Source organism: Schistocerca gregaria, chromosome 3 (assembly GCF_023897955.1).
Source record: "Schistocerca gregaria isolate iqSchGreg1 chromosome 3, iqSchGreg1.2, whole genome shotgun sequence".
Taxonomy (NCBI): domain Eukaryota; kingdom Metazoa; phylum Arthropoda; class Insecta; order Orthoptera; family Acrididae; genus Schistocerca; species Schistocerca gregaria.
In genome coordinates, this window is record NC_064922.1 from 341,006,500 (window position 1) to 341,020,610 (window position 14,111).

Below are 14,111 nucleotides of genomic sequence, written 5' to 3' on the forward strand. Positions count from 1 at the left end.
CAAATTTGAGTGCTGTATAATTTGCCTAAATCTCTTTAGGAAAATGCCAGGCTAGTTTTATTCAAAAGAGCATGGATGATTTCCTACCCTATCCCTCCCCAAACACTCTCTATTGAGCCTGTCATCAACTCCTCAAAGTGGTTTTCAGCTTGTGATCCAACCCACATAGTATTTTAGTCTGTCCTCATACCATTCCAGTAAATGCCTCCCTTACTTCGGTTCCCCACAATGTGTTCCAGTCCTGTCTCTGAAATGTACTGTAATATTAGAGACAGGCTTCTCAAGAAAGTATCTGTGCTGTGTATTATTATAGCTGCACCTGCTTCCCTGTTACATACAGTGTAGGCTAATGCTCTAGCATAATAGTGAAGCACTGTGTTTCAAAAGGCATAGGCATCGTATTTAGCAAGAAATGATTTTTGGAGATTGATTACTTCTCTGTTCATGATCTACATTTCTGGATTTTTTTTTAATTTGCTTTGGAGAAATTAAACATAGTTTTGCTGTTTTAGCTTCTGGGTTGGAAGCACTAATAGTGTATGTGCCCAGTGCCTCAGTAGCAGTGCTTGGAGATAAGCTATGTTGTGTGCCAGCCTGCGACTTGAACCAGACTCTCGCCTTTTCATGGGCAGTGCTCCTATTAGAGACTGAAATATGCAGGTATATCTTGTGGTCCAGCTCAATTATTTAGTATGCCCATATCTTTTTTTCCTGCTGTCAAATGTGGTAGTTGCCATGAGGCACCCATAAATAGTTCAGACAACAAAAGCATTGTATTCAAAAGCAAGTGCCTGCTGGTAGCATACAAGGGTAACCCCAAAAGTAAGGTCTCCTACTTTTTTTATAAGTACATAGACCTGTTTATTTCTACAATGGTTTACATCAGTTTACAGCTTGAACATTTAGCTATTTTTTGACATAATCACCATTTCTGTGGATGCATTTTTGTAAACACTGTGGCAGTTTTTGTATCCCCATGTCATACCAGCTCACCGTCATGCTGTTCAGAAAGTTATGAACCTCTTCTTTCTCCTCATCGTCAGGGCTGAATCGCTTTCCAGCCAAATGTTCTTTTAACTTAGGGAATAGGTGATAGTCACTGGGTGCTAGTCAGGACTATAGGGTGGGTGGGTGATTGTATTCCACTGAAACTGTTGCAGGAGAGAAACGGTTTGCCGAGCGATGTGTGGGTGAGCGTTGTCATGGAGAATGTGTACACCCTTGCTCAACATTCCTCTTCTCCGGTTCTGAATTGCCCGTTTGAGTTTTTTCAGAGTTTCACAGTAATTGTCAGCGTTAATTGTGGTCCCAGTGGGCATAAAGTCGATCAACAATACCCTTTTCTCAAAAAACGGATGTCATGACTTTACAAGCAGACTGTGTTTGTTTGAATTTTCACAGCTTTGGCGAAGAAGGATGCCGTCACTGGTGTGATTGTTGCTTGGTCTCAAGTGTAAAGTGGTATACCCAGCTTTTGTTACCCGTGACAATTGAGTCCAGAAAATTGTCTTGTTCGGCTGCAAGGTGGTGAAGAAGTGCGTGGGAAGATTCAACTCGTTGCCGCATGTGGTCCTCAGCCAGTAGTTCAATGTTTCCGTTAAAATTCTGTGAGTGGTGCTTCGGGAAACCTCAGGAACCAACATGCAGAGATCATCCAGGGTGATCCACTGATCTTCACGCATGCTTTGCTCAACCTTCAACACTGTCTCCTCAGGAATTGATGGTCTCCTGCTCCTTTGTTTGTCGTGAATTTAGGTCCAACCAGCTACACCACTCATGAACATTTTTTACATCCATGCGCGACTCACCATACACTTTCGTCAGTTGGTGATGGATTTCAAAGTTTCAGCGGTGGCTGGTTATCCTGCACTAATGTTCTACAGCACGCGTCAAGATCACACTAAAACTGATGCCATTTCACTTTGAATAGGAGCCAGAAATTACACTAAAATTACACCATTTCTCTTTGAATGCAAGCCGCAAATTGCACTAAAATTACACTGTTTCTCTTCAAATGTGTGCTGGTATGCAAATAAAATGGACAAAAACATGTTTTGTAGCACTCTGTCTGTGATAATTAGAAACAAGTGTCAAGTGCTGAAATGGTATTCAGCTGCACTATGATTAACGCAGAGAAGAGGTGCAGCTGTCTGTTTTCAACTGCTTATGCTGTGATGTGACGTCATCCCTTCCAGCACTGTGGGTGTGACGTTGCTCACAGCAGCAACGTGTAGCGTATTATGCATGGAGATTAGGAGGGACTTTTGAGGAGCTATTGTTATAACGACATAGTGGTTGAGTTGTCTAAGGCATGGAGTGGCAATTCATGGACCAGGGTTCAACTCCCACTGGTATCACCTTCTTGGTTTTTTTTCTGTCTGTCGTTCTTTCTTTCATTTTCTTTTTTTTTTTTTAATTCCTCAGAATGTTAAACTGTTAACTGTGAAAGGTAAATATATTTAAGAAGTTCAGTTCATATGCATAAAATTAATATATGCAATTGAGTTATGATTACAACCCCTCTAAGTCAAAAAGATTATTGGTCAGCACATTGGCATAATTTTGCACAAGCCATCACTGGTAAGCTTTGAGCACATAAATTTTTTTCATTGAGACTCTTTACTTAAATCAGTGAGAAATCATTTGATTAAAAAAAAATTATATGGCATTGGCATTCCTGATTGTTTATTGTAATCCTTTCATGAAATCCCATTGTCCTGTACCAAAGTTGAAATGCTTGATATCCAACAGTTGGAACAATATTTTAGACACCATCTCAAAAAGCTGTCTGATCTACCATCTTCCTACTCACATCACAGAATACAACCACATAAAAAGACCTGACCTATTATACCCTCAAACTCCCCCAAGTTTGTAGCCCCTCATGACATCACAGCTCCGCCCTGCCGATCTCTTCCATCTGCCACATCATCCAAAACTTTCTTCCATCCTGCCATAAAACACAGAAAAACTCTGAACACTGTTTGCAACCTGTCCACTAAGAACCTCAATCCATAGAAATTTAATACTTTCCAGAGTTCTGACCTTAAGTCCCGCACTCAGTCTCAGTCATGTACAACATGTCCGAGACCTAGTTTCTTCATTCCAGTCCCCACAGTGGAAACACTTTTTTTGCCACCAGCCTCTCTAACCAAACCTGAATGAACTCCCACTTCATCCCTCTATTCAACCATGGCTGTCTCTCATTCCCACCCTCCCACCTCCTGGCTACCTTCAGGAATTACATACCTCAAACCTATCCTCACCTTTCTTTCTTAGGTCTCTTCCCAAGAACATAGACCACAGAGGAGAGAAAAGAGTGGCTAATCACAATATTAAAATGGACCCCAGTTTGCTTACCCTCATTGCAGACAAACTGTTGCAGACAGTATCATTTGGCGACTGTAATTCATCAGCAGTTTCCTTTATGGGGCAATGTAATGGAGCTGTTGGAACTGCAGCAAGTGTGTAAATTTTCATACCATAAAGAGTTTCACATATTTGTCTTAATGCTTGCCAACGTTTTTATATTGTTAGTGAAGTCTCATAACACTTCCCTTCAAGAAATGTTTTCATATTTGGGACAGAAAGTAATTTCTAGGGACAGAGGTAGATCTGTAGTCTAATTGAAAAGATTTTATTGGAATTAATGCTAGAATACTACAGAGATTTCTTGTGATGTTGACTTGATGGACACTGCAGAACTTGAAAACATTTTTCAGAATTTGAAAATGATCAGATGATGAAAATGCTGTCAGCAAAAAGCTTTAATCAAGATTAGGAAGATTCTAGCTTCCAGCTATTGTGAGTAACTTTGTCATTGTTTAAGATATTGAAAATGCGTGTTAATTGAAGACTGCTAATGGGAGTGTATTATTCTGAAGATTTAAACACACAATGACCAGAAGGAGGAAGAGAACTAAATTTTAATTGTAATAAAATGGAATTTCCTGTACTATAAGTGAAATTTTTGTTTTGGTTGCAGGTAGAGTTTCTGGAGCGAATGAGGGAAGTCAGTGAACTTGTGCGACAGCGGCGTGACAAAGATAAGGCACGAGCTTGTCTTCAAGAAAATTTGGAACAGCCACACATTGGTGATGCAGTTTCACGTGTTTTGTCTCCTCTTGACCCAAGTTACCGGTGTAAACATGTCAAGTGAGTTTGTTTTATTTTAATGTAAAATGTTTAGTTTCACTCCGACAAGCTTTTACTCAGTCTGTTCAATTTCTCTTCCTGTTTAAGCCCTCTGATTTCAAAATTTCTATAAATGGTGCTAGGCAATTGTAAATGATCTGTAAGGAACCACAGATGGGTTCTGACAAATGTCTTGAATACCACATGCTGAATTAAAATGAAAGGTGGGCAGCAGAAAGTCTCCATAGAAATTTCTGTGTCAATATTGTACCATTTCTTTGAATTTTTACAAGTTGTGGTTTTCTTGAATGTCGCAAGAAACTGCTTGTGTCTTCTGAGAAATATGTGTAGTTTTCTTTCTTGCCTCTATATCCAATATTTATTTTGTCTGTGTCTCCTTCACATTTTTTTTTTTTAATGTAAGGGTAAAAATTTTAATTTGCTTTACTAGCAGTTAATAGGGTTGCCCCTCATTCAGAATCTGCTGGAGGAAGAGGAAATTCAGTATAAAAAGCCACGGCAGTATGTAATCATGTGCTATTTTTATTCATCTGGCACATTGCAGCTGTGTGTGTGTGTGTGTGTGTGTGTGTGTGTGTGTTTTTTCACTGCATGCAGTGAGTTGTTTCCTTTATTCCTAAAGTATTTAAATTGTACTATTTTTTAATTTGGCATTTGGATACAAGGTGCAAAATTGCAACTTTTCAAGTAAATGTATTTGATTGGCCAATAATATTTACAAAATTGTAGAGTGAGTATTTTTTTAATTTCAAACCTTTATTAAAGAAGTTTTGTGCATTATTCTGGTGCAAGGTCACTGTCATTGTCAAAAGTTTACAATAAATTTCTAAAGAAAGAACAGAATTTGCAACTGTAAAAACTATGTTTAACAATTGAAGCCAACAAATAATATACACAAGAAGACATTGATGACTAGGAGAAACAGAAAATTCACCCAAATATATGTATATACAGCATATTCAGCAGTATAACAATGTTATGAAAAAGAAAGTTGTTACACACCATATAGCAGAAATGTTGAGTCATAGGTAGGCACAACAAAAAGACTATCACAAATAACTTTTTATTGTGCCTATCTGTGACTCAGCATCCTCGCTATATAGTGAGTAGCAACTTTCGTTTTCATAGTATTGTTTCATTCCATCCTGGATTTTCCTCCATTGTTTTATATTCAGCAGTGTGGTTTGTTTGCATGTTAATTTCCTTGAAAATTCAGCCGTCAAGAAGGTCAACAGAAACCTCATCCTCAAATACACACATACAAGTTTAGAAGAGTAGTTGACAATGCAATGCATATGTAACCAGTAGAACAGTTCCTAATGGGAGGTACCCTTCATGGTGTACAGTCTCTGTAAAGAAACTTCTAAAGAAATAGACATTACTGCATAGTAGATGTGAAACAAAGCAGAAGACTATCGATAGAGAGATGCTGAATGAAATGTGTTTGGCTGTCAAGAGAGCAGTGCTTGAAGTCTACAGTGACTATTGTAGCAGAATATTGTCAATTGATCTTTCACAAAATCCAAAGAAATTCTGGTTGTATATAAAGGCTATTAGTGGCACCAAAGTTAAGTGTCCAGTCTCTCATGAACGAGACAGGAACTGAAATTGAGGAAAGCAAAAAAAAAAAAAAAGATGAAATACTTAACTTAATAATTGACCCAATGTAATCCTCGTACCACTCAAAAGATGAGTAGAATAAGTGTTAGTGTCACTGGTGTAGAGAAAGCTGAAATTGTTAAAATTGAACAAAGCTCCAGGGCTCAATGGAATCTCTGCCAGATTCTATATTTGATTTGTGACTGAGTTAGCCCCCCTTTTAATTATAATCTGTCATAGACACCGCAAAGAAAACACCATACCCAGTAGTTGGTAGAAAGCACAGGTCACACCCGTTTAAAGAAGGGTAGTAGAAGTGATCCACAAAACATGCGCCCAATATCCTTGACACTGATATGTTGTAGAATGTTAGAACATGTTTTGAGCTGCAACATAATGAGGTGTCTTGAACAGAATGACTTCAACGCCAACCGGCATGGATTCTGAAAACAGTGAGCATGTGAAACCCAGCTTACTCTTTTCTTACATAACATAATAAAAACTTTGCATCAAGGCAGTCAGGTAGATGCAGTATTTTTTGATTTCTGAAAAACATATGACTCATGACCACATCTACACTTATTGTCAAAAGTACAATCATATGGGATATCAAGTGAAATTTATGACAGGATTGAGGATCTCTTGGTAAGGAGGACACAGCTTGTTATCTTGGATGGAGAGTCATTGTCAGATGTATAAGTAACCTGGAGTGTGCTCCAGGAAAGTATGTTGGGACCTTTACTATTCATATTTTATGTTAATGAGGGTACAGACAATATTAATAGTAAAAGCAGGCTTTCTGCAGATGATGCAATCATCTGTAATGAAGTACTGTCCAAAAGATGCAGGATAAATATTCAGTCAGATCTTGATAAGATTTCAAAGTGGTGCAAAGATTAGCAACTTGCTTCAGATGTAAAAATGTAATGTAAAAGAAATGTAAAAGTGTGCACTTCATAAAATAAAAAAACTTAGTATCTTACGACTACAATATCAGTGAATCAAAGTTGAGATCAGCCAACTAATATGAATACCTGGGTGTAACACCTTGTAGGGATGTGAAATGGAATGAACACTTAGGCTGTAGATGTTGATTGACTCATAAGGGGATGGTCCATTGCGACATGTCGAAACCTACTCTGAAATTTTTCACACAGGAAGAGTATACTGAAAGAAATGCACTGCCAAAACTTTAGCTGATAAGGCACATTGAAAGTCTTTCTTAAAAATTGTAAAGTTACTTGTATTTGCTGCACAAAGAACTACTTATAACAGTGGTTTGTACAGCTCTTTCAGCCGAGCTTGCAAATCGGCAAATAAAATATGCAGCTGTGGCAAGAGAATGTAGCGCCTTGTATTGGAAGTCCAGAGTGCTCACACATGAATTTTAAGCATTTAAATGACACCTAAAACGCCTAAAATTATTAATTTTTTTAAATAACTCACAGTTCATATTGACAGCTAAACTGTTGCAGATGTAACTGTTAGACAAGCAAAGAAAATCAAGCCAATTTTTGATGTTACATTACAGATGGCTTCCATCAACTGGAATTGTAATTTTTAGCCATAAAATATTTTATAACAATTCCTGTAGCACTGTTCTTATGATACTTTTGAAATAATGTGTATTTTACTAACAATGAAACAGTTCCTTGTTTACTTCCTGAAGTTGTCACAAAAATGTGAAGTGTCTATTGTATGAGAAAAGCAAACATTTTCCTTGCACCAGGCACAACTAAAAGAAAAGTTAATGCATTCAGACATATCACTGTAATTATTTGTTTCATTTAATGCATAAATGTCTGAAGTTTAACAGTACAGATATGCTGGTACACATGAAATTATATTGGCTGACATTTTTTTGAAAAATGCTGTACACTGTAGAAAAACTTTTTTATTGAGAAGATGAATCACAGTATTAGTTCGGGTGGAATCTGGATTATATGAACAGTCTTCTCATTGCCCTCGTAAAAACAGAGGTTTTGTTACATCCAGACCAAGATTCCAACAAAGGCAATTAATTATTTTCTGCTGTTGTTAAGGATAATACTGAAACTTATTCCCTCCCATTGTTGCAGATTCTACTACATCGATTACAATATTTTTGCAACTAAACAGTCATTCTTTTAAATTTTTGCTCCTGGTTTGCCCTGAGGTTCCCGAAGAAAGATAAGAGATTCAGAAACTGATACTTACAACTGGCTTTGTCGTATATGATTGTGTCATAGCATTCATCGACTGCAAAGGAATTCTGTCTTTTTTTTTCACTCAAAATGATAAAGTGTGGTTTGCACACAGTTCTTGCATAGAACCTGAGTGAGTGGCTATATACACAGTATTTCAGGAGGTTTCATCTTACGTCAGCTACAGTTTCCTCCATATGTCTATTATGACATCTCTACATGTTTGTTTGAAGTAAATTTCGTAATTTTACAACTTCCTTTTCTGCATTATTTTACGAATCTGTTTAACAAGATCAAAGAAGCCTGGAAATCAGTAATACTCATCTCACTTGCAATTCAGAAGGCCCAATCTTGTACATCTCAATGCATTGACTTGCATGAGCAGTTCTAAATCTGTTACAGTTTTTCTTTCACACTTTTGTGATTTTCGTTTTGACACGTAGTTAATGTAAATCTTTCTTCCATTTACCCAATTCACATTGATTTTACAAAATAAAATATGCTGTGCACACTGCTTGACTATAAGCATTTTCTCCCATATTTGTTTAGCCAAAAATTATACAGCCTTTTTTTTTCTCCACTGAAAACTATTACTGTAATGTTTTCTCTGGGCTAGGGAAGTACTGTAGTTTTGTTCAGGATTTTTATTAGCACTCATTGTTCAAACCACAATTCATGGCACTGTCAGTTATTTCCCATTTCTTCTATTCTTTCCACAATTTTTAACAAAATATCGACATCATTCAAATTAATGTCCCAGAAATTAAGTACTAAATAATACATATGTAGGTCTTCAGGAGAATTAGGTGATTTCAGTAGTTTACTACATTCTTTTCTTCATATTTCATTTGAGCAGGTTGAAAACATTAATTGGATTCCACATTACTGTAAAGCAATGGAACCTACACGAAGACAGATACTTTTAGTAAGCATATACGTAGAAAACATAAAGAAAATTGATTGAGGTTTATCTCCATTGTTAACAGTTAGTGATAACACAAAGGCAGCTGCTAATTATTATTGATATAAAATGAGTTGGAAATTCAGGCAAATATTAACTGTGAACAATTGTATCAGAGAAACTATCAACAGTAACTGAAATTTGCTTACAAATTATGATCATGTAGTGATGTGTTATCTGTTTATTGATGCACTGTCAACCAAGGCTATGCAGCAGCCATGTGGTGTGTGCACTGTCTTCTACAGCTAAAGTAGGTGTGTACTTTTCTCCAGTCTCTGGGCGAACTACAAATTTGGCAATTTTCAACTTCTTTTTTTTTAAAAAAAGTACTTGGAGTGTGTCTTAGCAGCTAAAATTTTGATACAGTGTTTCTTTCAGTGATTCTTTATACATAAAATAAATTCGGAGGAGGTTTTGACTTGTTGGATTGGACTGTTCCTTTGTCAGTCATTGGTAAAGCAAGTTTATTGGTGCAATACTGGGGGAAATGCAGTCACCTACAAAGGGGATTACTTGTAAATCACTTGTGTGACCTATTATAGAATATTGCCCAAGTGTGTGGGACCCATACCAAATTGTACTAATAAGGAATATTGAATGTATACAGACAATGGCAACATGGCCACAGGTTTGTTTGACCCTTGGGAGACTCTCACAGAGATTCTTGAAGATAGGTGTAAACTAACCGTAGAAAATAAAATAGAAAGAAACTTCCACATGGGAAAAATATATTAAAAACAAAGATTCCAAGACTTACCAAGTGGGAAAGTGCCGGCAGACAGGCACAATGAACAAAACACACACACAGAATTACTAGATTTCGCAACCGATGGTTGCTTCTTCAGGAAGGAGAGGGAAAGACGAAAGGATGTGGGTTTTAAGGGAGAGGGTAAGGAGTGTGTGTGTGTGTGTGTGTGTGTGTGTGTGTGTGTGTGTGTGTGTGCGCGTGTGCGCGCGCGCTTTAGTGTACACCTGTCCTTTTTTTCCCCCTAAGGGAAGTCTTTCCGCTCCCGGGATTGGAATGACTCCTTACCCTCTCCCTTAAAACCCACATCCTTTCGTCTTTCCCTCTCCTTTCTGAAGAAGCAACCATCGGTTGCGAAAGCTAGTAATTCTGTGTGTGTGTTTTGTTCATTGTGCCTGTCTGCCGGCACTTTCCCGCTTGGTAAGTCTTGGAATCTTTGTTTCTATCCTGAGAAAACCTACTTGCAAAGTTTCAAGAACCAGCTTTAATTAATAACTCTACAAATATACTATAACCTCTATGTATTGCTCACATAGGGATTGCGAAGAAAAGATGAATTTAATAATAGCATGCATAGAGGCATTTAAACAATCGTTCTTCCCGCACTCCAATGTGAATGGAACGGGACAAAACTTTAATAACTGGTAGAATGTGACATACTCTTTGCCATGTACTTCATAGTTGTTTACAGAGTATAGATGAAGATGTAGACAACTATTGTAGAATATTCTGGGATGTTGGAAAATGGAGTTAACAACTGAACTACCACTGACTCAAATCAGTTAGATTTGGACTGCTAGGGTGCAGCTTTGTTACTGACACATTTCGTTTCCTCAAGTAAAGTACCACAGCATGCCCCCCCCCCCCCCCCCCACACACACACACACAGAAAATTACATTGTTTCATTGTTGTGCCACGTCATTTTATGGTAGGAATAGTGATACTGTACATCCAAGTTCTCATTTGTTACTATTTGGTTTTCTTAGCTTTGTGTAGGTTTGGACTTTACTGAGATTTGTTCTCTGTGTTGTCAATACCCTGGATATTACTTTGTAATACTGTACTCTTGCTTCTCTGTGAGGATGTGGACAATGTGTATAAGCTGAAAGAGTCCAGTATAAACAAATTTGCTTTTTTTTGTCATCAGTCTACTGACTGGTTTGATGCAGCCCGCCACGAATTCCTTTCCTGTGCTAACCTTTTCATCTCACAGTAGCACTTGCAACCTACGTCCTCAATTATTTGCTTGACGTATTCCAATCTCTGTCTTCCTCTACAGTTTTTGCCCTCTACAGCTCCCTCTAGTGCCATGGAAGTCATTCCCTCATGTCTTAGCAGATGTCCTATCATCCTGTCCCTTCTCCTTATCAGTGTTTTCCACATACTCCTTTCCTCTCCGATTCTGCGTAGAATCTCCTTATTCCTTACCTTATCAGTCCACCTAATTTTCAACATTCATCTATAGCACCACATCTCAAATGCTTTGATTCTCTTCTGTTACGGTTTTCCCACAGTCCATGTTTCACTACCATTCAATGCTGTACTCCAGCATTGTAAAACTATTGCTATTACCATTGAGTTATTGTTGCACACTTGCATGTTGCTGGGTTAATCACACTAGAATATTGATTAGCTAAAGTCTAATTAAACTTGTGATAAGGCTTGTCTAAAACTTACGTTTTGGACATGTATAATGTTACTTGGGACAGTTCTACTGTTATGACAATTTGGTCCATGTTGTGGGCTTTTATAGTTTCTTCAAATTATCCACGGTGAGTAGTGAGGTATCCTTCAGTAATGACATGACAGATACTTTTGTCACTGCTTAACATAGTCTCAATTTCCAGTGACCTGTATTCTTATGGAATTTGAGGTCTTCAGAAGAAACAAGTCTTCATGTCAGCTCTTGATTAAGTTCACTTTGCTGTACTTATATTCTTGACTCAAGCTCTTTCTTGCCACGTAGAGTACCTGCAGACACACTTGAAGACAATAACAAATCCATTTGCAGCTTCTTCTCAGATAAACTCAATTATTATTACTATTAACTCTCCAGTTTACATGCAGCTATCATTATGAGGTCCAAACCTACATTCTAACTGTGTGGAAAGCTTACTACAAAAATTGAAACCACTACTGCTGTCTGTAAATTATACCAGTAGTAGTTAAAGTATTCCAAAATGACTAGTTATGTAAAGTGCCTGGCGTTTATAAGATGGGGCAAATACCCAAAATTCATAAATGTTGGCACATTTACACATTTTAAAGGTTAATTGATAAGAGGTGCTAGTAAAAAAAAATTAGGCTGGTGTTTTGTATTGGAAAACGTGTTTTGCAAAACAGATTCTTTAGTGGTTGAAAAAGGTGCTGAAGAGTTAGGGGAGGGCTATTAGGGTAAATAAATCATTCTGCTTGTGTCTGTGTATGTGCGGGTGGATGTGTGTGTGTGTGTGTGTGCAAGTGTACACCTGTCCTTTTTTTCCCCAAGGGAAGTCTTTCCGCTCCCGGGATTGGAATGACTCCTTACCCTCTCCCTTAAAACCCACATCCTTTCATTTTTCCCTCTCCTTCCCTCTTTCCTGACGAAGCAACTGCCAGTTGCGAAAGCTCGTAATTCTGTGTGTGTGTTTGTGTGTTTTGTTCATGTGCCTGTCTGCCGGCGCTTTCCCGCTTGGTAAGTCTTGGAATCTTTGTTTTTAATGTAAACATAATTATTTACATTTTTAGTTAGTTCAATTCTTGGGGCAATACATACTTAAAAACTTTCTAGTTTAAAACTAATTTTTGAAATAAAGTATAGTTTATATTAAGCAGATAGCCTGTAGCTAGCATTTTCACTTACATTATACTACTGCAAAACAGATAAAAAATTGTACTCATTCAGTTTCTTGATCTTCATAAGATGAAGAAGAGTCGTGTTCCAACTCTGCCTCAGATTCTTCTGAATCTGATTCCTCGCTGACTGCTGGGTTCCTTTCCATTTTGTCATTTCGTGGTCTGTTCAGTATGGGTTTTTCCTTGGGATCAACAGACGTAGGTCATGTTCCATTCATCAACTTCCAGTTGTTGGAAAGAGAGGTTAGTTTTACATCTCTGTCTGATGTGAGTCTCTTTCTTTTTCACTGTGCTGAAGGAATGCTTCATAGCAGCAGATGTAACTGGTGCGCCCAGAATTTTTTGGCATCTTTTGCCAGTTCACAAGTTTCTCTTAAACCTTGGCACCACAGTAAAGGATCTACACAATGATTTTTGTCATCCTGGGGGTGTGGGCCCACTCCTTCCCACACAAATTGTCTGGAACAAATTCCTTGTTTGTCCCTATAATCAGCCAGGTTCTCTCAAACCTGAAGAACATTTAGTCCATTGTTCGTTTCAGTGCCAAAGCAAAGTTTATTTCATCAAGAATCTCGATAGGCTTCAGGTAACTACGTTGTACTTCTGAATCAAGATGGTTAGCTGCAAGGTGGACAGAAGACTCACTGAATTCCTTCTTAGCTTGACATTTAGATAAGATTGACTTTTCTTCTGCAGATAGCAGTGGAGAGGATGGTAGTTTCTCGATGAGAACTTCGTCCAACTTAGTGAACTTTGTTAATATCTTGTGAACTTGAGGCTCATTTAACTCTAAAGCTGTGATCAAATGATTGATTGTGTTTGTGAGTTCTATGATTTTCTCAGCTTTTGCCCAGAAAACATCATTATCCAGCACACTCTTCTGTATTTCAGGCTACAGATATGACTGTGCCTTTTTGTTTACAGCTAAGGTTTGTAAGACAATTTTGTTTGACTGCAAACTTTCAAGACAAAAAAGTGGCTCCTCCATCTTGTCTTTCCTGGAAACTTCACTGAAATCCTACCTTTGAAATTTTTTTCAGCTGATATTTCATTGGACACTGCTTGTTAAATGTGGCTGTGTTTCACTGTTTTTACAGCTTTTACTGCATTTGCCATGAAAAGTTTTGATTGATTTACAGCCTAAAATATCTGAGCACAACAAGTTTAATAGGTGAGCTAGGCACCCGATACATGATTTGAAGGAATTTATCCTTTAACAGATTCAATGTAGCTTTCATGTTTGCAGCATTGTTATCTGTCACCAATAGAAACTTCTCTGACCCATGATTCTCCAAAACAGTTGCAATAAGCTGGACAAAGTACTAAGCATTGCGGCCGTTGCTTTTAGTCATTACAAACTCAACAGAAAGTGGTTCAGGCTTTGAAACTGTGATGTTAATAATGGACTCATTTTTGAAATTGCTCCAGCCATTACTCTACAGATGATATCTGTAGAACTTAAAATAAGACAAAGACAAGCTTAATTTGCTTCTCACTCAACCTCATAGACTTGAATGACTGTCAGTCCGTCAGACCAGTGTTGCCAATTCCAGTTAAGTAAATAACTAACGGAGTTGCAAGAATTACCTGAAATCACCAACCACGCACTCAAAATTCAGGTACTGTTTGCAA

At 37.7% G+C, this 14,111-nt stretch overlaps 1 protein-coding gene across 4 annotated transcripts in view; it reads left to right on the top strand.

The window, feature by feature from the left end:
- Nucleotides 1-14,111, top strand: part of LOC126354098 (phosphatidylinositol 4,5-bisphosphate 3-kinase catalytic subunit delta isoform) — a 203,085-nt gene that overhangs the window by 148,383 nt on the left and 40,591 nt on the right. For all 4 annotated transcript variants that reach the window (XM_050003486.1, XM_050003487.1, XM_050003488.1 and 1 more), the window contains one exon: nucleotides 3,986-4,155. In XM_050003486.1, coding sequence (XP_049859443.1) covers nucleotides 3,986-4,155 — 170 coding nt within the window. The remainder of the gene's footprint in view (nucleotides 1-3,985; nucleotides 4,156-14,111) is intronic.